Raw genomic sequence first — 23,802 nt, forward strand, 5'->3', positions numbered from 1 at the left:
TTATTAGTTAGCATTTGGAATGGCTATATAATATTCCTTCGTGTTGTTTTGTCATAACTTAACCCGATTTGGGTTTTTCCCAGTTTTGAGTGATCCGGAATAATGTTGCAAAGAGTTTTATATACATGTCATTTTCCTTCATTGTAATCATTTCCTTGAGGCCAATGGAGTAGGATTTCTGAGCCAAAGGATATAAACTGCTTTTATAGATCCTGAAAGGATATTGACTTCCTTAAGGCAATCTCCTTGTTTATTCGTGCTCGGTGGCTCCAGCTAATGATCAGAGGACAAGTGTTAATGGGTAAATAAGAGATGCCTTTCCTCAGACTTCTCCCAGAAAGATGCAGTTTTTCCAAAACTCTGGCAGATAATATGCTGAAATGTTTCACAGAGGACAACTGGCCGGATCCCGTCATTGTTGACAATAGCAAGAAGGAGAAACAAAGCAGTGAGCAGAAGAAACCCCTCCCAGGGTGACTCAGGGTGGCTAGGGCTCTGATGAATCCCCTATTTCCCATCCTGGGAACTGGCACCATTCCCTAGGAGTCACTTTGGACACCGTCTTCACTGCCATCCCTATGTTCATGCAGGTGCTAGGTGGGGGGTGTGAGGCTCCAGAGACTCCTCTTAGAGATAGGGATCTCTAGGGAAATGGGAACTGGCTCCAGCTGAGCTCAGACAGGTGCTCTCATTAGAGAGAAGCATGGTGAGAGACCATTGGGTGAGACCACCTATGCCCTCTGACCTGGAGCAGAGCCCGGGCCTGCCTGCCTATTTTCTGGGACTTCCCTGAGATGGGGAGGCTATGGGATGAGACTACAAGAAGGGGCTGTAGAACCCACCCCAGCTCCCTGTATCCCCTGGATTGCTCTAAAAAGGATCACAGGGAAGGTGGGGCTCTCACAAAGTTGCACAGAGTAGGGCAGGAGCCCAGGGATGCCTGGTAGCCATCAGGCCACGTGGCACTGCCAGCTGGAAGGGCAGTTGAGGCCAAGAAGGCAGGCTTCCCGTCTCTGAGGGACTTCTCAGAAATGGAGGGCATGGTTTGAAGCTGGACATTATTCTAACAAGACCAAACACACCATCTACCTGGAGGCCATAGCAATAGGTTACCATCAGCCTCTCCTCAAACAAGAGAGATACAGGGAGGGTCACCACCCACGACCACCCACCATGACCACCACCATTGTCCCCCACAGACTTGAGACTGGTGAAACTCTCTGCTTTGTCATCCTTCCTCCTGGGCCTGTAAAATCATTCACCATTCATCCGAAATTTGAATTTATCAGGGCATCCTGTATTTTTATTTGGTAACTCTCCACAATTGGGAGGTAATGAACCTGGAGGTCCAGGGGAGAGATGATGGGGTCCATCAGTGTGTGCTGATGAGGTGAACATGGGAGGCAGGTGAGAGAAATCTAGAAGGATTCCCTTGTTTTTGGTTAAGACAACCAGATAGATCATGGTGTCATTTACAGAGATGGAGGAGAATTGGGGAGAAACAATTTGGGGAGGGCAAATCAAGAGTTCTGTTCACATGTTGAGTTTGAGATGTCTATTAAATCATCAGGTGGGAATGGTACAAGTAATAGTTGAATATATTAGTCTGAGATTCGAGGCAAAAGTTAGTGGTGAAGACAGAAATGAAATATGATGGAATTTAATGAAAAACACCAGCAAGAGAGCTCAGTTAAAGAAGGAAAGAAAGCCAAGGACTGAACTCCTAGTTACTCCAAGATTTAGAGGTGAAGCAGGTGGGAGCAGAGTGGCATAGGAGACCAATGGATTGCTTCCCTGAATTAAATCCGAACTTCTCAGAATATGTCAGTACCTCTTTTTTGAGATTTACAGAGAAACATTTATTGACTCCCTGGTGTAAGCCAGGCATTGTACAAGGCACTTTATGTGTTACCTTGGTCACAATACCAGTAAGTGATCATCGTTATTCCCATTTTAATGTTTTTTTTTAAATGAGAATTAAATAATTTCCCCAGATCACAACTCATAAGTGATCTAACTGATATCTGAATTCAGGTTTGCCTGATTCTAAAACACCTGATTTTTTTGAAGTGTACCACATTTTATAGGGTTGCTTTGTTTTGATTTATTTTTCATATCTGCTCTTCCGGTTGGTAAGATCTTTATGTCAGGGGCCTTTCTTTATTTCTCTTCATATTTCCCTGTGCCTCAGTGCCAGGCACATTGTTGGCACTCAACAAACGCTTGCTGTTTTGGATTTGATGCAAGAGGGCTCTAAGCCCTTGGGCAGGGGCAGAAGATGCACAATGCCTACCAATCCTCACAAAAATTCTATGAGTTTATAGCTTCTCTCCAATAGGGCGGAGAACTAAAGCTTGTTACTTGCTCAGCTTCAATCCCAGCCCAAACTCAAGGCCATCAGTTAGTGACAAAATTTACTTGATAGCTCTGGCACGTGCAAGCAGAAGCTAGAACTACAAGGCAGACCGAAAGGTAGGTTTGGAAAGTACACAAGTTGAGCCATGAAGAAGGAAATGTGAGCTGCAGAAGGAATCAAAAAGACTAACTCAAGCCCATTCCCATCTATTTTTTCCTTAAATAAGAAAGCTCATTTTCTTAACAAAATCTGGGTGCTGCATTCACAGTGCCTCTAAAATTTCCTCCAATCTTGGCTCCTTGGACAGAAATCAAAGCCATTGACAAGTGTCTCTTGATGTTTTCTGTATAGCATGGGGAAAGGAGGGCTGGATTATGGTACAGTTGGAGGGAGTTATACTCGATTATAATCACCTAACAACCACTGTAGGAGGAATACTACATGCCATGGACTACTGTAGGTAGTTTCCATGGATGAATTCATTTCAGCCTCATCACGATACTTAGAAGTGGGGAGTGTTAGCCTTTCTGCTTTACAGATGAGGACTCTAAGGCTCAGGTAGCCTGAATAACTTGCCCAAGGGCACACATTAGGTAAGAAAGTCAAGATTTATAACCTGACAGGCTGACTCCAGTGCCCAGAGGCTTTGCCACTGGGCCATAGATAATGCCTCCAGCAGGGTGAGAGGAGTGCTGACTTCACACAATCCTGTCATCTGTGGTCCAGGCTCCAATCCCCTGCTGGGGGACCATGAGCCAGCATGCACAACTTCTCTGAGCCTGTTTCTTCAGTATTACATTATGAACTCCTTTCTGGATTCCTTCGATTGTTAGGAGATTTAGATGACATATCATTTGCAAAAATTCCTTGAAAGCCATAGAGCACAATCCACAGGCGAAAGATTAAAGGGCTACTTAGTGGTCAGTGTAAGTCTAAAGGGGAGTCGGCAAACTTTTTCTGTAAAGGGCCAGGGAGTAACTATTTTTGGCTCATTAGGCCATTTGATCTCTGTTAAAACTACTCAACTTTGCCACTGCAGCGTGAAAGCAGCCATAGACAACACATAAATGAATGAGCACAGCTGTGTGCCCATAAACCTTCGTTGGCAAATATAGGCAATAGCCAGATTTAGGCCTTTGCCTACAGGAAGGATTCCAGGGAGATGTAGCTGCGATAGGTCCTCTGTCCTATCTAATTTTGTAACAGTTTGACTAAAGACCCAGAGAGCATAATGTCAAATTTGCAGGCGGCTGGCTTTCCTTCATGCCCACTTCTCTCACTTTAGGGTGAGATGCCACCTATCGGAGGCATCCATGTAAGGAAGAGAGATATGACAGGTCCTTCCTCCTGGGTCATGGAATCTTTTGTGGAGAAGTCAGGATGTCAAAATTCTCTTTCCCTCCCACTCACCTAGAGCTAAGGAGAGTCTGGGGTGCCTTCTGCTGGGGAAGGTCTGATAGCTTGGGAAGGCTCACACAAGGTGGGATGCAGGGGGCAAGGGAGTGTCTCAGGTAGGGGGGTCTAGGTTTCAGGAAAGAGGCTGGTGGGGGGGTCTTTGAAGTGATCCCACCTCACAGGACAATAAAGTGTGTACACAGGCTGGTGTGCCCTTGGTCATATCCTCCTGGGAACTGTACATGTGGCGGCAGGCTAGGGAATGGAGACTGCGTTGGGATACTGGCTTAGATGTGACCGATGACACAAGCCTGAAAGGGAAAGCTAAATGACAGATGTCCAAATCCAGATTCAAACTGATCCAACGGGCTGCAATACTTGGCAGAAACCAGTGTGATGACATTTCATTGGGATTACTAACAAGATTTGCATTTAAGTTAAGGCAACAACAAAATTAACAAAATCCAGTTGTACTGACTACAGGGGATTCAGGAGCCCCCGCTAGGCAATATCTCCTTTGAAAGAAATCTGGGGTTGGCAAACGGACATGATAATTAATGGCTTCACAATATCCCATCATTTGGATGTGCTATCGTGTATTACTATGAGTCACAATGAGCAAGGCTCGTGCAAGTGTGGGCTACGTCAGCATACGTGCAATGTCCAGATCAAAGTTAGCCACAGCCCAGCACACCCTGCCCTGGCCAGACCACACCAACAGTGCTGTGTCTAATTTTGTTTTCCACGAAAACCTGGTGTTTGTTGCGTGGGGATGGCCATTACGTTGAGGCCAAACATTAACTAAGCATCTATTATCTATAAAGCATCATTCCAGGTGCCAAGAGCACAAAGACAAACACAACACAGTACCTTATCATGAAGGAGCTCTGTTTTGGACTATAAAGGGGTGCAGGCACGTAAACTGATGATTTCAATATCACCTGGCAAGTGTGAAGGCAGGCACGCGCGTGCACACACAGGCACACACACACGCACACACAGGTCTCCTAATCAAGATCTAAAGGGCCTGTTTGAAAGAATGAGGATTGCTTAGCCTATTTTCACCCTGCTGAAGAATGATCGCAAGAATAAGGAGAAAGCCTTGTAATGAGCTGTTCCTACAAGAGGAGCTAGGAACAGCATGCATGAGATAGTCAAGGAGGATTGGGCAAGAGCTGCTGTCACTTGTGGCTGTTCTTCAGTAGAAGTGCAATATCTCATCTGTCTGGGAAATCAGGAGGGAGGTTCTTGCCTGGGAGGGAAGAAGTTTGTACAAGATGTCCTCTGAGACTCCATCCAAGGCTAAGCTCCCAAGTGTTGCGGGTGGGAACGGCACCATGGAGCTGGCTTGCTCTCCCCTAAGGAGATACAGTGCTAGAAACCCTATCCTGTTTTTTGGCACACTGAGCCCTGCTCTGTCACGGCAACTCCAGGATCCTTCAAACAAAGTCTCCAGGCTTCCCCTGCGGGTTTATTAGAAACGTGTAGGCTATGGGTGCATACCCTCCCACCACAACAAGCACACCAAGTTCTTTGTTTATAAACAAAAACCACTGGGTGCTCAGTCTAAACAAGACTTAGCATCTAAACTACTTGGCATGTAGTTTTTACATGCCAACCACTAAGAGTTTTCATGTATACATTAATCCTTACAACAACCCTATGGGGTAGGTACCATTGCCATCCCATTTGACAGATGAGAAAATGGAGGATTTGAGAAGTTAAATTTTTTGCCCCAAGATTATAGAACCAGTCAGTGGCACAGCCCAGATGTGAACCCAGAAGTTCCCCCTCAAAGCCGATATCCTATAGCTATTCACTTAGAGTGTTTATTCAGATTATGGTTCATATCCCATTTGTGGATCATGACACCAATGTATGGATTGTGGATATTTTTTTTTTAATGAGCTGTATAGAATAGGATAGAAAACCATTGGCATCCATTACACATTTAGGATTAGTTCGGTTATGGGTGGATGTGGGAACTAGTTGTGATGTTAAATACGTTTATTAATGTAGGCTGTGGTCAAAAAGTCTGGGAAATGCTGACCTGGTCCAACCTGCTCACTTTACAAATGAGTGTACTAAGATTCAGACAGTGATTTTTCCCAAGATTACAGAGTGTTAATGGGTGAGCTAGGACTAAATCCAAGTTTTTCTGACTCTCAGTTTCCACTATCAAGCTTAACTGACCACAAAGAAAACCAGGAAAAAAACAGGAGTAATAATACTCATAGCAGTGGTAGTACTCCTGCTATAATAACAATAGTCTACCTCTATCGTGCTTGTTGTGTGCCAGGAGCCACTTTTCTAAGTGCTTTCAATGTATTAACTTATTTAAATCTCAAAACAATCTAATGAGGTAGGCATACTTATTTTCCCCATTTTCAGATGATGAAGCTCAAGTACAGAAAGATCAAGTAACTTGGTCAGTATCTCATAGCTGGTAATGGAGAAGACGGGATTCAAATCCACACAGGCTGGCTTCAAAGTCCATGGTGCTGGGATGCCTGGGTGGTTCAGTGGTTGAGCATCTGCCTTTGGCTTAGGGCATGATCCCGGGGTCCTGGGATTGAGTCCCACAGGGAGCCTGCTTCTCCCTCTGCCTATGTCTCTACTTCTCTCTGTGTCTCTCATGAATAAATATATAAAATCTTAAAAAAAAAAAAGTCCATCATGTTACCCAGTATAAGGTACTGCGTGATGCTGCCTGTCTTACTATTCTCCCTAAATGCCATAATCCCAACACAGTATGTACTATGATGTATGTGTAATAATATAATTAATTACACACTCATTTCTTCCACCAGTCACATGTCCTTGAGCGGTGATTCTGTATTTACTGTGCCATTCAGATACTTGACTAAAACTGAAATAATCCTATTTCCCCTGATAAATAAGATCCCCTCCAAGGTTCCATGTCTCTGTCATTTATTCATTCACGCACACATTCATTCACTTATCACTGCATATTTAAAAACATCATGTCCTTGTAGAACTGAAGAGAAAAGGCAGATTTTTTTTTTTTAAAGACAAAATTGTGTCTTCCTTGTTCCAAAAGGATTAAGGTGTTTACATAAAATACAGTAAGATAACAGCAGATGAGAACAAGATAAAAGAAGAATGAGTAAGAGATGCTAAATGGACGTTGGGACAAGAGTAACAGAAAAGTGCTTTCTGGAAAGTCTATACAGTAGCTGTGGGTGGACCACAGATCTGTCTCCAGGTTTTCATTTTAATTACCTTCAAATTCATACATCTTGAATGGGATGACAACTCACTCTCAGTTTGCATTAATTACCTCTTGAAAGCAACTGTAATTACTTTCAGATTCACAATCTCCTTAAGGTGAAACCAAACTAATTCCTCAAGGCAAGCATACCTCCTTCTGAGAGACAGATAATTTCTGCAGGCATTGACATTGGGTAGTGGAATGAATAGACCCCTCAACAGCACCCCTACAGTAAGCACAGGGTGGAATTTCATGGCACTATTTCCAACAGGTTGTTCCAGTAAAGCGCAAGGGCATCACACTCTTAATTCCAAGATGCATAATAAAATCAATAATCTGCCATATAAATGGATATGGGCTCTGAGCACACTGTTCTCTGATTGCAGAGTCAAAGACAGACCTGTTTGGAGTGAGGTCATCAGAAAAGGGGTTTGCTTATTTATATTTATTTATTTATTTATTTATTTATTTATTTATTTATAAATTTACTTTTTATTGGTGTTCAATTTGCCAACATATAGAATAACACCCAGTGCTCATCCCATCAACTGCCCCCCTCAGTGCCTGTCACCCAGTCACCCCCACCCCCCCGTCCACCTCCCTTTCTACCACCCCTAGTTTGTTTCCCAGAGTTAGGAGTCTCTCATGTTCTGTCTCCCTTTCTGATATTTCCCACTCATTTTTTTTCTCCTTTCCCCTTTATTCCCTTTCACTATGGGTGCTCGATTTAAATGACATTCAGATCACTTGGAGGTTAGCTCTCCCCATGGTGAGCCTCCCCAGTCACTCCAGCTCTCAGGAGTCAGACCCTCCTTTGCATAAGCAGACTCTCCTCTGGCACAGAGCATTCCCTACATCATTCTGTCCTAATGCGTATTGTGTGCTTATGATTTGAAACCCCTCCCAGAATAGGAATCACATGATTCTTTTTAGTCCCATGCTATGGATTGAATGTTTGCATCCTCCCAAATTCATATGGTGAAATCCTAACCCGCAATATGATGGGATCAGGAGCTGGGACCTTTGGAAGGTGATCAGGTCATGAGGGTGGAGCCCTCATGAATGGGATCAGTGTCTTTATAAAAGAGACCCCAGAGGGCTCCCTCACTGCTTCCACCATGTGAGGACATAGAGACCAGACAGCTGTCTGTGAGCCAGGAGGTGGCTCCTCACCAGACAACAAACCTGCCAGCACCTTGATCTTGGACTTTCTCGGCCTCCAGAGTGATGAAAAATAAATGTTTGTTGTTTAGGCTGCCTGGATTGTGGCAGTTTGTTATAGCAGCCCCAGTGCACTAAAGTACTAGGGCTTGTTCTATTGTCCTGTACCCACTAAGCACTCGTGTACACGTGAAGCAGTTATTAAGGGGATGATGGCCACGTCTAACTGTTGCTGTTACGTTTTTTAAGGTTTTATTTATTCATTCATGAGAGACACACACAGAGAGAGAGAGAGACAGACATAGGTAGAGGGAGAAGCAGGATCCCTGTGGGGAGCCTGATGTGGGGCTCAATCCCAGGCCCCCAAGGACCATGCCTGAACTGAAGGCAGATCCTTAACCACTGAGCCACCCAGTTGCCCCCTGACCATTGCTGTTAAAAAAAGAATTCAAGTAAGCTGTGAGAGAGGAGCCCATTTCACCAGGAACTCTCTCTGTTGTAGTTCCCTAGTCTATGTTGCAGTAGAACTCCAGCTTCCCATGAAATCAGATGCCGAGATATTTGCACTTCCCCTGTCTGATATTACATTTTCACAGTGGGAATTCAAATTCCTTAGTCGTGGCATGACAGAAGGGAGGAAGAGGTCGTTCTTCATGACCACCCTTTGTCACCAAAGTGATGTCCCAGAATAGTCATGAATAACAGCGGACCTCCTCTAACACTTTGCCTCCATCATGTCTTCCCTAAAGTGCTGGACCAAGGACCTCACAACACCATGACCATCCAATCTCAACTCCCCTGTTCAGGAACTTAAGCCTGATGGTTGATACTGTCCAAAACTGACCATGGAACAGAACGAAAACATACTATGCGACCATTGGTCCAGGTAATGAGCAATGGGTTGAAGAGATAGAAAGTCAGAGGAATTTGGGGGTGGCAAGAAGGGACTAATGCAGCCTTCTTGGGAGACGTTGGAAGGCTGGGTGGATAGAACCTGGCAATACTGTGGAAATATCAGGAAAGTTCCCAAGAGGATGCTGGTCAGGAACGGATAGTTAGATAGTGGGTAGAAAGCCCAATTGAGATAATAGTTTGGGTGAAAATAATTTAAATCCAGATGGCTGGATCAGACCAGGTTATGCAGGATGATGCATAAATATGAGGTACAGTATTTGCTTGTTATTTCAAATACTTGGATAAAAAGATGAGCTGAGAGAAGTGTCATGTGAGGTTTTGTAAGAGTAATATTTTTATGGAGTTGGATTATCATTTCGCAATGTTGAAACACAGTAGAAGCAAGCATTTGTACCCTGGTCATTTTGTGTCAGTCAGCTACTCAGACATGGCACCTGGTTGCAGTGGGTGGTTTTGTCAAGGATGTATGAGCTTTGTGTCAACAAGGAGGTTTTGAAGTTTGAGGGTGGTTCAGACAGGACTCCTGCCTCAGTCTGCCTGGGCTACTCTAACAAAACACCACAGGCTTGGTGGCTTAAACAACAGACATGTATCTGTCATAGCTGTGGACACTGGAAAGTCCAAGATCAACTTGCAGGCCAATTTGGTTGTTGGTAAGGGCTCTTCTCCTGGCTTGCAGGTCACTCCTTTTCTCTATGCCATCATATGGCAGGTATCTCTCTCCCTCTTCCTCTCTCTCTTTCTCTCCCACCCCCTTCCTCTCTCCCTCTCTCCCTCTCCTCTCCTGTCTCTTCTCTTATAAGGGCACTAATCTCATCATGAGAGCCCCACTCTCATGACCTAATAACCTCCCAAAGGCCCCACCTCCCAACACCATCATATTGAAGGATAGGGCTTCAACATATAAATTTGGGTGTGGGGCACGACTCAGTCCTTAGCACCTCTCGTGCAAGGCAACCTCAGCAGGGCAATGAAGAACATGTTCCACCCAAGATGAGGAAGCAGCCACAGCAGAACTCCTTACAGAAGGCCAGGCAAGTTCTAGTTTACACTCAATCATGGATCTCCCCATTGTCTTGGTATTTTCATAAAAGGAGCATCATTGGAGATCTTCAATCAGGGTAATATGAAGAAGTATCCTACCTAAGGTCAGGCAGGAGCTTCTTGAAGAACCCCAGACTTGTCTACCACATTCCTAAGTCCCCTCCTGAGGGGAGAGGCAGCAAGTGACTATATTTTTCATTGGCCTCCCTCACCTAACCCTTCCTAGGGGCCAGCATGATTTTCCAGGCAAGAACCTGGGGAGAAGCCAGTGGCCATGCCACAGATCCAAGAGATAAACTACAATGCTCTGTTTCATCAAATTAATTCAAATCCACCCCAAACTGTCACACCACACAGGCAAGCTGGTACTCACTCAGAAGCTTCAGGCACAAAGGTGATCATATTGATCAACATCCTCCCCAGGTCTCCACACACAACAACGAGGAAGCACGGCAACATTTTGGTTAGATTGGAAAACCACATTCCACCCACCCTTCTGAAACTTCCAGGATGTCATCATAAATCCCATTCAAACTCGAAGTTGACTAAACCAGGAGAAAAGTCTTTCTGCACCATGCCAGGCAACAGTACTTGTTAGGAATTCTCCTCTGTTTTGAATGGGAATCTATCTCCTCACAAAATCCACCCATTTGTCTACTTCTGAGGCCACACAGGATATGTCTGCTCTTTTCCACATGGCAACCCTCCAGGCACCAGAAGAGAACCTTCCTTCCCTGGCAGGTCTTCTCTCCCCAAGAGATGATGGTCTTCCAGGCCCTCCAGGCTCCAGAGACCTGCCCGAGGGTCTCCATCGTCTGACTCTCCTAGACCCTCTTCTGTCACCTAAAAGTTCCTATTCAGCAGAGAAGTTGTAATACCATAGCCTTGCTTTCCTGCTGGGCTGAAACGGTTTCCAAAAATTCTGGAAATTTGTTATGGTTGTGGCTGCCAAGCCCACAAAACCCAGATCCCAATCTCCCACTGAGCAGCCCAAGAACATGTTCAAATCATCCTCTGGCTGGACATTATCCCTGGGTCCTTGAGATGAATCATGAGTTTCTCTCATTGTTGCTGTTGGCCGCCCCTCTACCCCTAGGTCAATGTCTGTCCCTGCCCCTCTACCCCCAGGTGTCTGTCCCACCACCCCTAATGATGCCTTTTGCCCTGAGCATAGAACCCTGAAGGTGAAGGCAGCATTTAACATCCCATCACAGGACCCAGCTGACTATGCTCAATTGACAGAAAGTGAGAAAAGACCAGTGATGTCCTGGGCATCTGCCTCACAATTTCCAGCAAAGGGTCATCTGCAAGTGCTTAACCTCCGGATCCCTGTCCTAGAGTTAACTCAAGGACCCCACCCTCAACACTCTAAGTCATCCCAGCCTGGCCAGCTGCCTTGCTCTGACCAACCTCCCTCCATGCAACACCCATACTTCCACTGCGTGTGCTCCTCTAGATTACCACAGCACTTGTGTCAACATAGAGTCTCCGTCATCATCCCCATCACATTCTGCTTAAAGACGATTCTATCTCCACGCCTCTGCTTCATCCCCCAACTGGAAACTCCTTGAAAGAAAGCCATGGGTCTTACTTAGCTGTATCTCCACTCCTAGCATGGAATCTGACACCAAGCAGGTGATCATGTAGGACAAGGGAGGTTGAAATAAACTGATCCCTTGGCTTTACTTTGTCAGCACTCACATATCTCCACTGAGAAAGGTGGGAATTGTGCACCTCTTCCTCAGGGTGGGTGGGAGTCACGAGATACCATCATAACCTCTCTCCCTATCTGCTTCCCCATCTATATCACAGTGGAGTAATCTGTGAGTGGTGAGCTGGGCTTGGTAAAGCATGGGGATCCTCTATTTGATCCCTTTCTAAGCCCATGAGATCTGCTTCCTCTTGGCTAGAGAATGTGCTCCCAACTCCAGCATATGACTGGCCTATCTTACAGATGGAAATTGGGACAAGGAACCCTGCCGTACTGGGGCAAACCCATCCCACACCCAATAACTGCAAAAGGGCAGCAGGTTTATTATGAGTCTGATTAGCCTCAGCAGCAAAATGCCTCATGATTATTTTCATCATCACCAGGAAAAGGAGCTTAGCCTACTCTGTGTAAAACTCTGCACAGAGCTCCAGGGAGGGCCAGTGAGATGCACAAGTCACACAATGATGTGGGGAGAGTCAGAAGTCACTCAGAACGGCTCGGTCTCTGCTCTTGGACTCAGAGATTTCCCAAGATCACACAGCCTCTGCCAACTCCGCATCCCACATGAAATGGGCAAAGCTGCCAAGAGTCTTGCCGGTCTAAAAGACCAGCCAACTTTCTCCTTCTTGGTTTCCATGGTGACCAAGGTGGTGTTTGGGCTTATGACTGTGGAAATGAAGAGCAGAGGCTCCAGCTCTCCAGTTCCCACCTGCCCCTGCTTCCTCACACACTTCCTGCTTCATGCTTAAAGGCCAGAATGGGGAAGGGTGCCCTTACCTGCTAAGATGAAGATGCCCACAAGAATCAGGAAGACCAGCAGGTAGAGCCCGAGGACAGCATGCTTCAGGGCTGACAGGGAGCCCAGCTGCGTGCAGCAGCCTCCTGCTCGCCGTTTGTGGCCTGGACCTAAACAATAAGGGTAAGAAGAGGAGGGAAAATCAAGCACGTGAAAACCCCACAAGCATTTTTTTTTCTTTTTGGTCTCATTGCTCCCCATGTAGGCAGATGTTCAAATGCAACCTCTCACACCTTCTGCACATCTGCATTGCAGCTGTAATGATGGGGAACTTTCCAGAACATGACAAGCTTTTGAGTTTCTGGCTCTCCTCCCATCCTCTGCATTCATAAACAAGCCAGATAGCCATGTCCACAGCTCACGTGCCCAACAAACCCACCCTCCTGGAGCCAGCCCAAGCAGCAGAGAAAGCTCAAATAGGCTGGAATAGGGGTCCTTTACAAAGCATCATTGTCCCATGTGACCCAGAAAATATGGAGAAAATTTAAAACAGAGGTTGCAAATTTTAACTTCTACAGTGGTCCGGGAGGGATGGAAATGAGCAAAGTGGGCCACGTGGGCCTGGGGAACCTAACCGCGCACTCACAGTCTGGAAAAGGTTGCGGATGTAGGAGTAAGGGTCAGGTGTTGCCAGACACAGAATTTTCAAGACGAGCCAGACGTGATTTTGAGAAATTGCCCTATTTTTAAAGTGTTGACAACAACAACTAATAATAATAACAGACAAAAAAGCTTACAAAACACTAGGGAGTGTAAACAAAACACACTTCCATGCCAGATCTGACCACCAGTTTGCAACCACAGGTTTAGATTTGCAGGAAGACATAGTAACTTCACTCTGTGAAACTACACAAGGCTCTCCAGCTTCTGGCCAATACAGGAGAGCAAAATACCCAGGCTCTACTGGACCTCATGGATCTTTTGGTCCAACCCCTTCAGATTACAGATGCAGGTGCCAAATGTTAGTGGCAAACCCTAGGTGAGGACACAGGTGCCCTGACTCCTGCTCATCTTTTAGCTAGACTCCTCCTTCAAGGCAGTCTTCCCAGATAGCCTGTGCAGAGGCTGGAAAGCCACTAACCTCCATCTGCTTTGTCAACTGACAGTAGAAAGGAAGAGATGCTATGCTCTCCTGCCCTGACTCCCAGCAGGGCAGGAAGGAATCCAAAAGGGCTTTTTTTTTTTTTTTTCAAAACATACATGCTATTATGCTTATTCCCTTTCTCCTGTGAGAGACAATGTTGCTAACTCACTACAGTGTGCTATACATGGAGGAAGGTGTGGGAGCAGAAAAAGGTTGAAATAATTGATATTCCAAAATGTTTCTAAAGATGGTGCAATATTTGTAATTCCTTGGTTACTTTGGGTTTGCAAGGCAGTTACTTCAAGGGATACTCATTACCTCTCAGGTACCATGACCACCTCTGGGCCCTGGGGAGATTTGGTTACTGGGAGGGAGAGGATGAGTGACCACACTGGTGTGCTGGCCCCCGAGAGGGAGGAGGGAAAATGAAAAACATTTTCCCACTCATTTACTCCATTTCACTGAAAATACTGCTGTTCAAACAGCCAAGTAGAATGATTACATAATATTTTCACAAAACTTTGGGTACAATTTGGAGTAAGTTTAAAAAAAAAAAAACACAAATTTAATCACCATTCTCATCAACCCTTAACTGCTAGCAAATTTTGAAAAGTTAATCTGCTTTTCCACTAAGACTTGAGCAGAATACATCTTTTTGAGTTCCCCTAAGTATTCTTTTCCAGGATTTTTCTATCCCTTTTACACAATAGACTCTATGAGCTGTTTTGCTCCAGAATCTAAAGGCTGTTGTCACATTAAAAACATTTTTTTTAATTTTTAAAAAGATTTTCTTTATTCATTCATGAGAGACACAGAGAGAGAGGCAGAGACATATGCAGAGGGAGAAGCAGGCTCTGATGTGGAACTCGATCCCAGGACCCCGGGATCACGAAATGAGCCGAAGGCAGATGCTCAAATGGTAAGTCATCCAGGCATCCCTCCTTGACACATTTCATCTTTTTTTGTTGTTGTTCTCATGAGAGCCACGGGCTCTCTGGGTGCAAATGACTAGAGACAAGGCTGTTTCCCTAGAAAGACAGAATGGTAGGCATGGCATTGGATACTACACAAATATAAGTTCTGGGTGTCATGACGGTTGTTCCTGCTCTACACCCTTTTTCTTTAGATGATGACAATACTGCTGCTGCTGACAGTGGCCACCCAACTGCAAAGGGTCAGAAGATGCCCATGCTGAAATGCTATTATCCTTATGTTTATCCCAAAGCAGTCTTGGGCTTTTCTTTCATTGCCTTTGTTTGATCCTCTTCTTATTGAAATATGGATGGATTTCAGCCATATTCTGTTAACTGTTTTAATTTTAGTGGAATCTTGCAGATCTGGTTCATTATAACAAGAAATCATTCTCTCAAAAAGAAAAGAGTTTATATATATATATATATTTTTTTTTTGCCTGTAACTTTTTTTTAAAGATTTTTATTTATTAATTCATGAGAGACACAGAGAGGCAGAGACACAGGCAGAGGGAGAAGTGGCTCCATGTGGGGAGCCCGATGTGGGACTCCATTCCGGACCCTGAGATCACACCCTGAGCCAAATGCAGATGCTCAACCGCTGAGCCACCCAGGGCATCCCTTGCATGTAACTTTTTCACTGAGATCTAACAAGTCATTATAACTTGCCTGAACTTGAGGCAAGTCAGTTCAGTCAGATGAATGTTAACATAGTTAAGGACTAAGTGCAGCAACATACATTTGCAGCTTGACTAGCAAGGTTATGCCACAATTTATCAAGTGCCAGATGAGTACTAATTGTCCTTTAGCTTGAAATTTTTCATGTGGGGAGGAAAGCAAAAAAGGAAGAACTCCTTCCTTTCTCTAGGAATGAAAACATTTTCCTAAACTAATCAACCACAAGGGCAAGGACTGCTTTTTCTTCAATTCCACCAATTAGAACACCATCCCTTTCTTGTCAAGTGTGTGCTGACCTTTAATTACGGCCGAATAGGAGGAGGAAAATCATATAGCTAACAACACTGCCAACTGGGTCCTGCCTTCATTGTGAGCACGTGCATTGCTAACTCACTGTAAGAATGGGGCAAATTGCAATGATATAGCCATATACCCTACTTTTTTCAATTGAGAAAGAATGGCTCCCTTCCCCTCTATCTGAGGCTTCTGTTTAACAGCCAGTACCCCACTGAGACAGGTCCCTTCATCAACTAATACACAACACAAGCCTTCTTCTTAGCTTAGTTTTTTTTTTCTTTTAACAAGACTCAGCTATGTACATTAGACAAAATCTATCTTAAGTAGAACATATAAGAATTTCAAACAGAGGTTTTCCATAAATGCAATAGACAAGCAGAACATGAATGAATCTGGCAAGGTAGCTAGAGAATGTGATTGCGAGGGAAAAAAGACAATTTAGGGGAAAGACAAGTTACTAAGTCTGCCCAAAACACATTTACTGACTTTTTAATTTAATGTGGCAGCAGCATGTTAGCTGGGTAAACCATTCAAATTATTTAGGCTTAATGGAAGATTAAAAACACTCCACAAGGATACAGTCAGTAAAACCAAGGCAAAAAGTATGTTCACTTATTTGTTAAAAAAAAAAAAAAAGAAAAAAAAATAAACAAAATGAGCTATCAAGCCATGAGAAAACATGAAGGAAGCTTACATGCATATTACAAGTGAAAGAAGCCAACCTGAAAAGGCTACATGCTTTATGATTCTATATGACATTCTGGAAAAGGCTGGGGTTAAGGGGAAGGAGGGATGAATAGAAGGAGCACACTGGATTTTTAGGGTGGTGAAATTATTCTATATTATACAATAATGATGGATACAAATCATTGTATGTTTGTCCAAACCCATTGACTACACAACACCAAGAGTGAATCCTAATGTAGATTATGGACTTTGGATGATAGTGATGTGTCAATGTAAGTTCATTAATTCTAACAAATGTATGACACCAGTGGGGGATGATACTGAGGGAGGCTGTGCATGTAGGGAGACAGAGAGTATACAGGAACGCTCTGTACTTCCTCCTTAATTTTGCTGTATGTCTAAAACCCCTCTTAAAAATGGTCTATTTTTTTTTAATTAGAAGTTTTGACTTACGGATTATTGGGGTAAAAACTTTCACCGGCATTTATCAAACACGCACTATCAATTGCCCTACTGTGGTAGCCAGCCTTCAAGATGGCCCCCAACGATCTCTGTCCCCTTATTTAATCTTTTGCACTGCACCAGGATTTGGTTGGTGTGACCCATAGAAGTGATAGTGTGTCACTTCTGAGATTAGACAAAAGACACAGCAGCTTCTCCTTACTCACTTTCACTCTCTTGGAACATCAGTTTGGGGGTAAGCCAACACTATGTCATAAACACCCTGTGAAGAGGCTAATTGATAAGGAACTGAGGCCTTCAGCCCACAGCCACATGAGTGAACCTGGAAGCAGATCCACTGGCCAAATCAAGCCTTCAAAAAACCACACTCTGGCCAAGATCTTGACAGCAGTCTCACGAGAGATCATGGGCCAGAACCAATCTAAGCTGCTCCCAGATTCCTGCCAGATTATATTATACGTAAACATATGTGTATGTAAACATATAATTCTGATCTGAAAAAGTAGACAAAATCTTGGCTTTCCTTGCATACCCATGGCTTCCTCAGAAACTGGGAAGATTGTAAATCTTTGCTGCTTTAAGCTGCTATGTTTTGGGTTAACTTGTTATGCTGCAATAGATAGCCGATACACTTATGACAGACACTGTAATGGGCAAAGACAACAAGCTGCGTGAGAGACAGCCAGTGCCAGCCTGTTCACCTCCCACCTTCCCAGTTCCTGCCCAAGGCCTGGCATGTAGTAGGCATCCAAAATATTTATTGAATGAGAAATTAAAATATGGCCAAAGCCCTTCAGATGTGAGCATCTGAAGGGAAGAAGACAAGTACACGGGGATCTGTTCCGCAGGCGTGAACGAGACGGGTACGTAATAGAGAGATGGTACAAGTAAAGTGCTTCGTAGCAGAGATGGTGATTCATTCTGTGTCAGGAAGTGGTCCCAGAGTCTGGATGAAGAAGGCAGCCACTCAGCAGGGCTTAGGGGGACAGGCCTCTGTAGATGAGCTAAAATCCATTATCTTTCTCGTCAGTGTCGTCATCATCTGAGTAACAGCTATTATAAATCTGAAAACTGTGACTTTAAGAAGAAAAGTGTCTTCCTCCATGTGAGAACAGTTATGAGGAAAGCACCAGGCAAAGCTGTTAGTTATTAAACATAGCTGTTGTTTGCAGACATGGTCGCCGCACACAAGACCAGATCGAGGGAGAAAATGGCACACACACAAAACAAACAAACAGAAAGCTCTTCCAAGATCTAGAAGAATCGAGGGAAAGGTTTTTCCATCTTGCAGTGGCCTCGAGAAATGAGGGTGGCTCCTCAGGAGATCGGAAAGCCAGGGGAAGGAGGCTTGGGGAGGGCAAGGCCAGTGGCTCCAAGGACACAAAGAGAAACCAAAAAAACAAATGCAAAGTGACTCGCAGAATGCTCCCCCTCCCCAGTGCCAGGCTGGAAGATGTTTCTCTCAGCATGGGGCCTATGGCTTCCTGGTCAGCTGGAAGCAGATAGATGGTTTCCCCACCTCCAGACATTCTGTCTGCATGAAACCTGAACAATTTTGCCACAGCCCAGGATTTCTGGGCTATTCTTTAATTTGTCGCTCATTTTTTTTTTTTTTTTTACTTTAACTTATTTGAGAGGGAAGCTTTATATCACTGCAAATGGAAAATGAGTATCTTCCTATTACACATTGAGATAAATCCTTAGCTATTAAAATAACAAATTTATACCTGTATATCATTTAATTTATTTATTTATTTATTTATTTTTTTATTTATGATAGTTACAGAGAGAGAGAGAGGCAGAGGCAGAGACACAGGCAGAGGGAGAAGCAGGCTCCATGCACAGGGAGCCCGACGTGGGATTCGATCCCGAGTCTCCAGGATCACGCCCTGGGCCAAAGGCAGGCGCTAAACGGCTGCGCCACCCAGGGATCCCAGCCTGTATATCATTTAAAGTCCTCCTGAGTATGACTACGGTTTATATAGCCACTCTGAGGAACATTGACTTTGGTAAAAGCAATTAAATTAAAATACAACAAATTGCAAGATGAATTTGATTTCATATATCGAGAAGCAAAGCTAGACTTTTTAGAGGTTCAAGATTAAGAATATTCTAGGGGAAAAAAAAGAATATTCTAGGGGTGCCTGGGCGGCTCAGTCAATGAAGCACCTGTCTTTGGCTCAGGTCATGATGTCAGGGTCCTGGGATTGTGCCCCACGTCAGGCTCTTCACTCAATGAGGAGTCTGCTTGAGGATTCCCTCTCTCGCTCTGCCCCTCCCCTGCCCCCGCTTATGCTATTTTTCTCTCTCTCTCTCAAATAAGTAAATATATCTTTAAAAGAAAGGGAATATTCCAGAAGGCAGAACATTAGGGATTAGGTATCACTGAAAGAAAGATGCCAGAACCTTGCACACATCTCTAGCACTAACCTTATTATTCACAATTGTCTCTTTACACTTCTGTCTGCCAACTTGTCTAAAAAGTCCCCTGGGGACCAACGTGTGTCTCGTTGACTGCTCTCTACCCATCCACCCGCACACAGCAGAACCACAATACGGTTCTCTGCAGGAATGAAGACATGTGTAAGGCATTTATTTTCGCTGCAAAGCTCCTCTCTCATACTGGTCTTATGCAAATAGTTGATACATTTCTGTTGGCTGTGAACACATATTTTTGAGCAAAATTTTGCTCTTAAAATTAAATTAAATTAAATTAAATCTTGGCTTCCCCTGCTCACCCATGACTTCAGATTGCCACATGGTGCCCATACAGGTAAACTGTGAGAGCAATTCACTAGAACTCAAGAGACACTAATTTTGGCTGAGCAGTATAGTCATGCATGGAACTTCTTAGCCATCCTGAGGCCTGCGCTCCACCCCTGGACGTGCTGATTCTGATTCAAGATGAAATCCCACATCTATGGCACAGAGATACACAGTTCTGGAGTAAGACATTTGTCATACCAAAAGAGAATGTGAAGACACTTTCTTGGAAAATCAATGAAAAGCCTTACTATTATAAGAGCTTAGTTTATTTTTTTTAAATTTTGATTTCTTTTTAATAAGACACATTCAAATGGGGTTCTCTTAAACAATTTTATTATTCCCAGGTTAAAATTGTGAAGGGTTCCTTTTATCATGGAAACAAGAGTTCCCCCCACCTGCCAAGAGCTTTTGCTAAAGTACTGTCTGCTGGGGGTAGAGAGGTACATGGGAGCAAGGGTTAAAGAACAGAAAAGCAAAATCTATCTGTAAGCCATTCAATCCGAGACAACTGAGCTGAGGATGCCTCAGGAGATGGTCCCTGGTGTCAGGGCCACTCTATGGTGGGAGCCTGGGCAACTCTGAGTCCCTGTTTCCCCACACTGCCACCAGGCAGGAGGAAAGCTGGAGTTTTTGGGTCTCTGCAGAGGTAGGTTTAAAGCCTGCCTCTGTCTCATATTAACTGTGAGACACAGGAAAACATTCTGAGCTATCCTGTCATCAGTCTAGCCTCTCCTTGAAAAAGTAAGTTTCCAAATTCTTAATCATATGTTTAGAGCACTTGCGGAGTTATCTGTTTGTTATTTTCCTCCCATTAAAAAAATACAAATTGATAAAAATGAGTATTTACTTCTTCCCAAAGAACCGGAATCTAAACAACATAGAAACCAGGATGCAAATAATCCAATTGTCACCTACTTCAGTTATACCAACAACAAGCACTCAGTCATTTTCCTTTTGTTCTTTGGTCCCACAGCTTCAGAAACGGCAGGTGGAAATAAGGGCTCATTGCTGGGAGGGACCTCAGGGCTCATATCATCCAAGGATCTCTTTAAAACCACCCAAGGTTGACATCATCATCCTCACTCTGGTTACTCACCACTCACATTGTTCATTGTAACAGGCAGCCCCAAATAACCTCTTTTTTTTTTTTTTGAAGCTGCTTGTCCCTTTATGGCTTTAATGGGCAGCACTGTTTACTTCCCCTAAGTAAAGGGAAGAAGAGGGTGTGAGGCAGGGAAACTGCAGAGAAAGTCATGTGCTTGCACTTTCATCTGACCCAGGTCTGGGAAGGTCCTGAATCACCAGCTGCGTACAGTGAACGCTGGTCACCTGTGCCCTGTGGCACCACAGACCTAAGTCCAGGAGGCAGATGACCCCTTGGGGGTGGCAGGCAGAGGCAGCCACTGTCTTCTGTGTGATTAGATGAGTCTGAGACTTTCACAATCGTTTCTAGGAAAGGAGCCGGGTGAAGGCAGGATGGCCAGAGGCAATCTGGTTTAGCTGTTATGAGGATCTAGGACAGTTTCTTCTGGTACTTCTAGAGATATCTTGTAATTTTGTAATGTCCCTGCAATATCTGTTACTCTTCTCAGCCCCTATCTATTTCCCAAATTACTCGGCATAAAAGTTCTTGAAAACAGTCAAAGGCTGTGTGCTTATTTTCAGCAGGAGGAAAGTGGGAGGAGGAAGGGACTCTGGCCGATGTGCATATTATTTTGCAGCTGGGCTGAGGAATGGAAAGAGAAAGCCAGGTGGGAGGAGAGATGAGGGCAGTCAAGGTGAGCTGGAGGGTCACAGGGACCCAAGAGCAAGAGAGGGGCCATGGAATCCCAAGGAAGAAGAAGTGAGTCTTGGGTGGGTAGAAGATGTCTATACTCTTGCCCAACATGGCAGGGCATGGATTGAAGAAATGCTGTCAGTGCAGACACTCAAACAGCAGGCTCAGGCTTCTGCCTAAATTCAGGCCCAAAGATGCTCCTCCTAGGGTGGCCCTGGGTCCCTCTCAAAAAGATTCCCAATCCTTCTCCTGACCCCTTCTTACAGGATATAAGCCACCTGGTGATATGTTTGCAATGTAGAAGCCAGAGCTTAGCTCTGTTCAGTTTTAGGTCACTACTCTTCTCAGGCCACTAGGGGAACCTCCCTCCATTGCCTGGTCGCCTTGTTCTGGTGAATTGATCTAGCCTCAGCACAGGAATGGATAAATTTAACACCCCTTGTCTCTTCTCCCCAACTCCTCCGGTTGAGTTGGGAGGGCCAAATGGGTGTCTGGGTTTAAGGAGGAAAGATCCCAACCAGTATGGAACTGTGTTGGAAGTGTCCTAAAGCCTATATAGGCTCGAAACCTCCAGCTGTTTGGCCTCTGCTGGAAAGCAGAGTTGGCTGAGCCACAGAAGGGGGTTCAGTGGATCTGAGTGAAGACGATGGACCTCAGATCCACGGAATCTTTGTCACCTGGTAAGACCTGGAACCAATCAATAATAGTTATCATGCATAGAGCTTTGTTGGGAACCTGTGGCCAATTATGGTATAGGTAATAATGAGAAAAGAATTGCACCCACAAATCAATTAACAAAAATACAGATTTGTTGATGGTCAGCTCCCAGAGGGCAGGGTCTGTGATTCATGCCTGTATCCCACAGGTCCTGGCCTATATAGCAGGTGTTCAATGAACATTTATTGGCTGTTTTTTTTTTTTAATTTTTATTTATTTATGATAGTCACAGAGAGAGAGAGAGAGAGAGAGGCAGAGACACAGGCAGAGGGAGAAGCAGGCTCCATGCACTGGGAGCCCGACGTGGGATTCGATCCCGGGTCTCCAGGATCGCGCCCTGGGCCAAAGGCAGGCGCCAAACCGCTGCGCCACCCAGGGATCCCTATTGGCTGTTTGTTAAATGAGACTAATAAACTAAATGCAAATCTCCTGGATACCCCAAATCATTATTTAGGCTTTTGTAATAACCATGTTTTGTAGTTTCTATATTTGATGTTTCAACATCTTGGGGCTTTGCTGATTCTGGAGACTGCCCCTCCCAGGGGCAGCCCCAATTAAAAAACTCACCTGCGAGCAAGCCTTTCATGTGCAGACCACCCAATCAGCAGCCCATACTACCATTACCTCCTTTATCACTTCCTCCCTCCAGGCCTCTATTCACCTGCCCTATCATCCTAGGGCCGGGTACCAGACAACTAGGGACAGTCTATAGCCATCAAGCTATTGGATCATTCAAACTATTATATCCCATGCTTGCTCATGCTGCCTCACCCACATAACCTCCTCCCATGGCATGGGCAGTGTGAATGACAAACTCTTTTTTTTTTTTAAGAGTTATTTCTTTTGGGATGCCTGAGTGGCTCAGCAGTTGAGCATCTGCCTTTGGCTCAGGGCCTGATCCTGGAGTCCCTGGATTGAGTCCCACATCGGGCTCTGCATGGAGCCTGCTTCTCCTTCTGTCTAGGTCTCTGCCTCTCTCTGTGTGTCTCTCATGAATAAATAAATAAAATAAATTTTATTAGAAATTTATTTAAAAAATTTATTTATCTTAGAAAAAAAAGACAGAGATTTTCTTTTTTATTTTTTTTAAAGAGAAAGAGCACACATACACAACCAGGTGGAGGGGAAGAGGGAAAGAGAGAATCCTAAGCAGGCTCCCAGTGCAGATCCCCAAGTGGGGCTCAACCTTCCAACCCTGAGATCATGACCTGAGCTGAAATCGAGAGTCAGACACTTAATCTACTGAGCCACCCAGGTGCCCCACAAGCCATCTTTTATTTATTTATTCATGAGAGACACAGGGAGAGAGAGAGGCAGAGACACAGGCAGAGGGAGAAACAGGCTCCATGCGGGGAGCCCGACGTGGGACTCGATCCCGGGTCTCCAGGATCAGGCCCTGGGCTGAAGGCAGCGCTAAACCACTGAGCCACCTGGGCTGCCCAAAGCCTACATTTCAAAACTGTTTTGGAACCTCCAACAATGGGACACAACAGAATAACAGCTGCCACCTCCCAAGCACCTATACTGGGCTGAGCGCTTTGATAATATTAGTTCTAAGGCCAACAACGATCACAAAGACAGATATTATTACTTCCATTTTATGGATGATACAGCTGAGCCTCAGAGAGATTAGGTGATTTACCCAAAGTGGCAGGGCTGGGATGTTTGAGCTTCCTAGAAGAAAGGAGGAGATGTGAAGTCCAGGGTTGGGATCCTGGTGCACATAATGGGGAAGTCAGAGGAAGAAACCTAA

General features: G+C 44.6%; 1 protein-coding gene across 2 annotated transcripts in view; it reads right to left on the bottom strand.

Moving 5' to 3' along the window:
• The window catches only part of SCARA5 (scavenger receptor class A member 5), a 121,206-nt gene that overhangs the window by 79,623 nt on the left and 17,781 nt on the right, over positions 1 to 23,802 (bottom strand). For both annotated transcript variants that reach the window (XM_072719555.1, XM_072719554.1), the window contains exon 3: positions 12,592 to 12,720. In XM_072719555.1, coding sequence (XP_072575656.1) covers positions 12,592 to 12,720 — 129 coding nt within the window. The remainder of the gene's footprint in view (positions 1 to 12,591; positions 12,721 to 23,802) is intronic.

The sequence above is a fragment of the Vulpes vulpes genome, chromosome 9 (genome assembly GCF_048418805.1).
Source record: "Vulpes vulpes isolate BD-2025 chromosome 9, VulVul3, whole genome shotgun sequence".
Lineage (NCBI taxonomy): Eukaryota > Metazoa > Chordata > Mammalia > Carnivora > Canidae > Vulpes > Vulpes vulpes.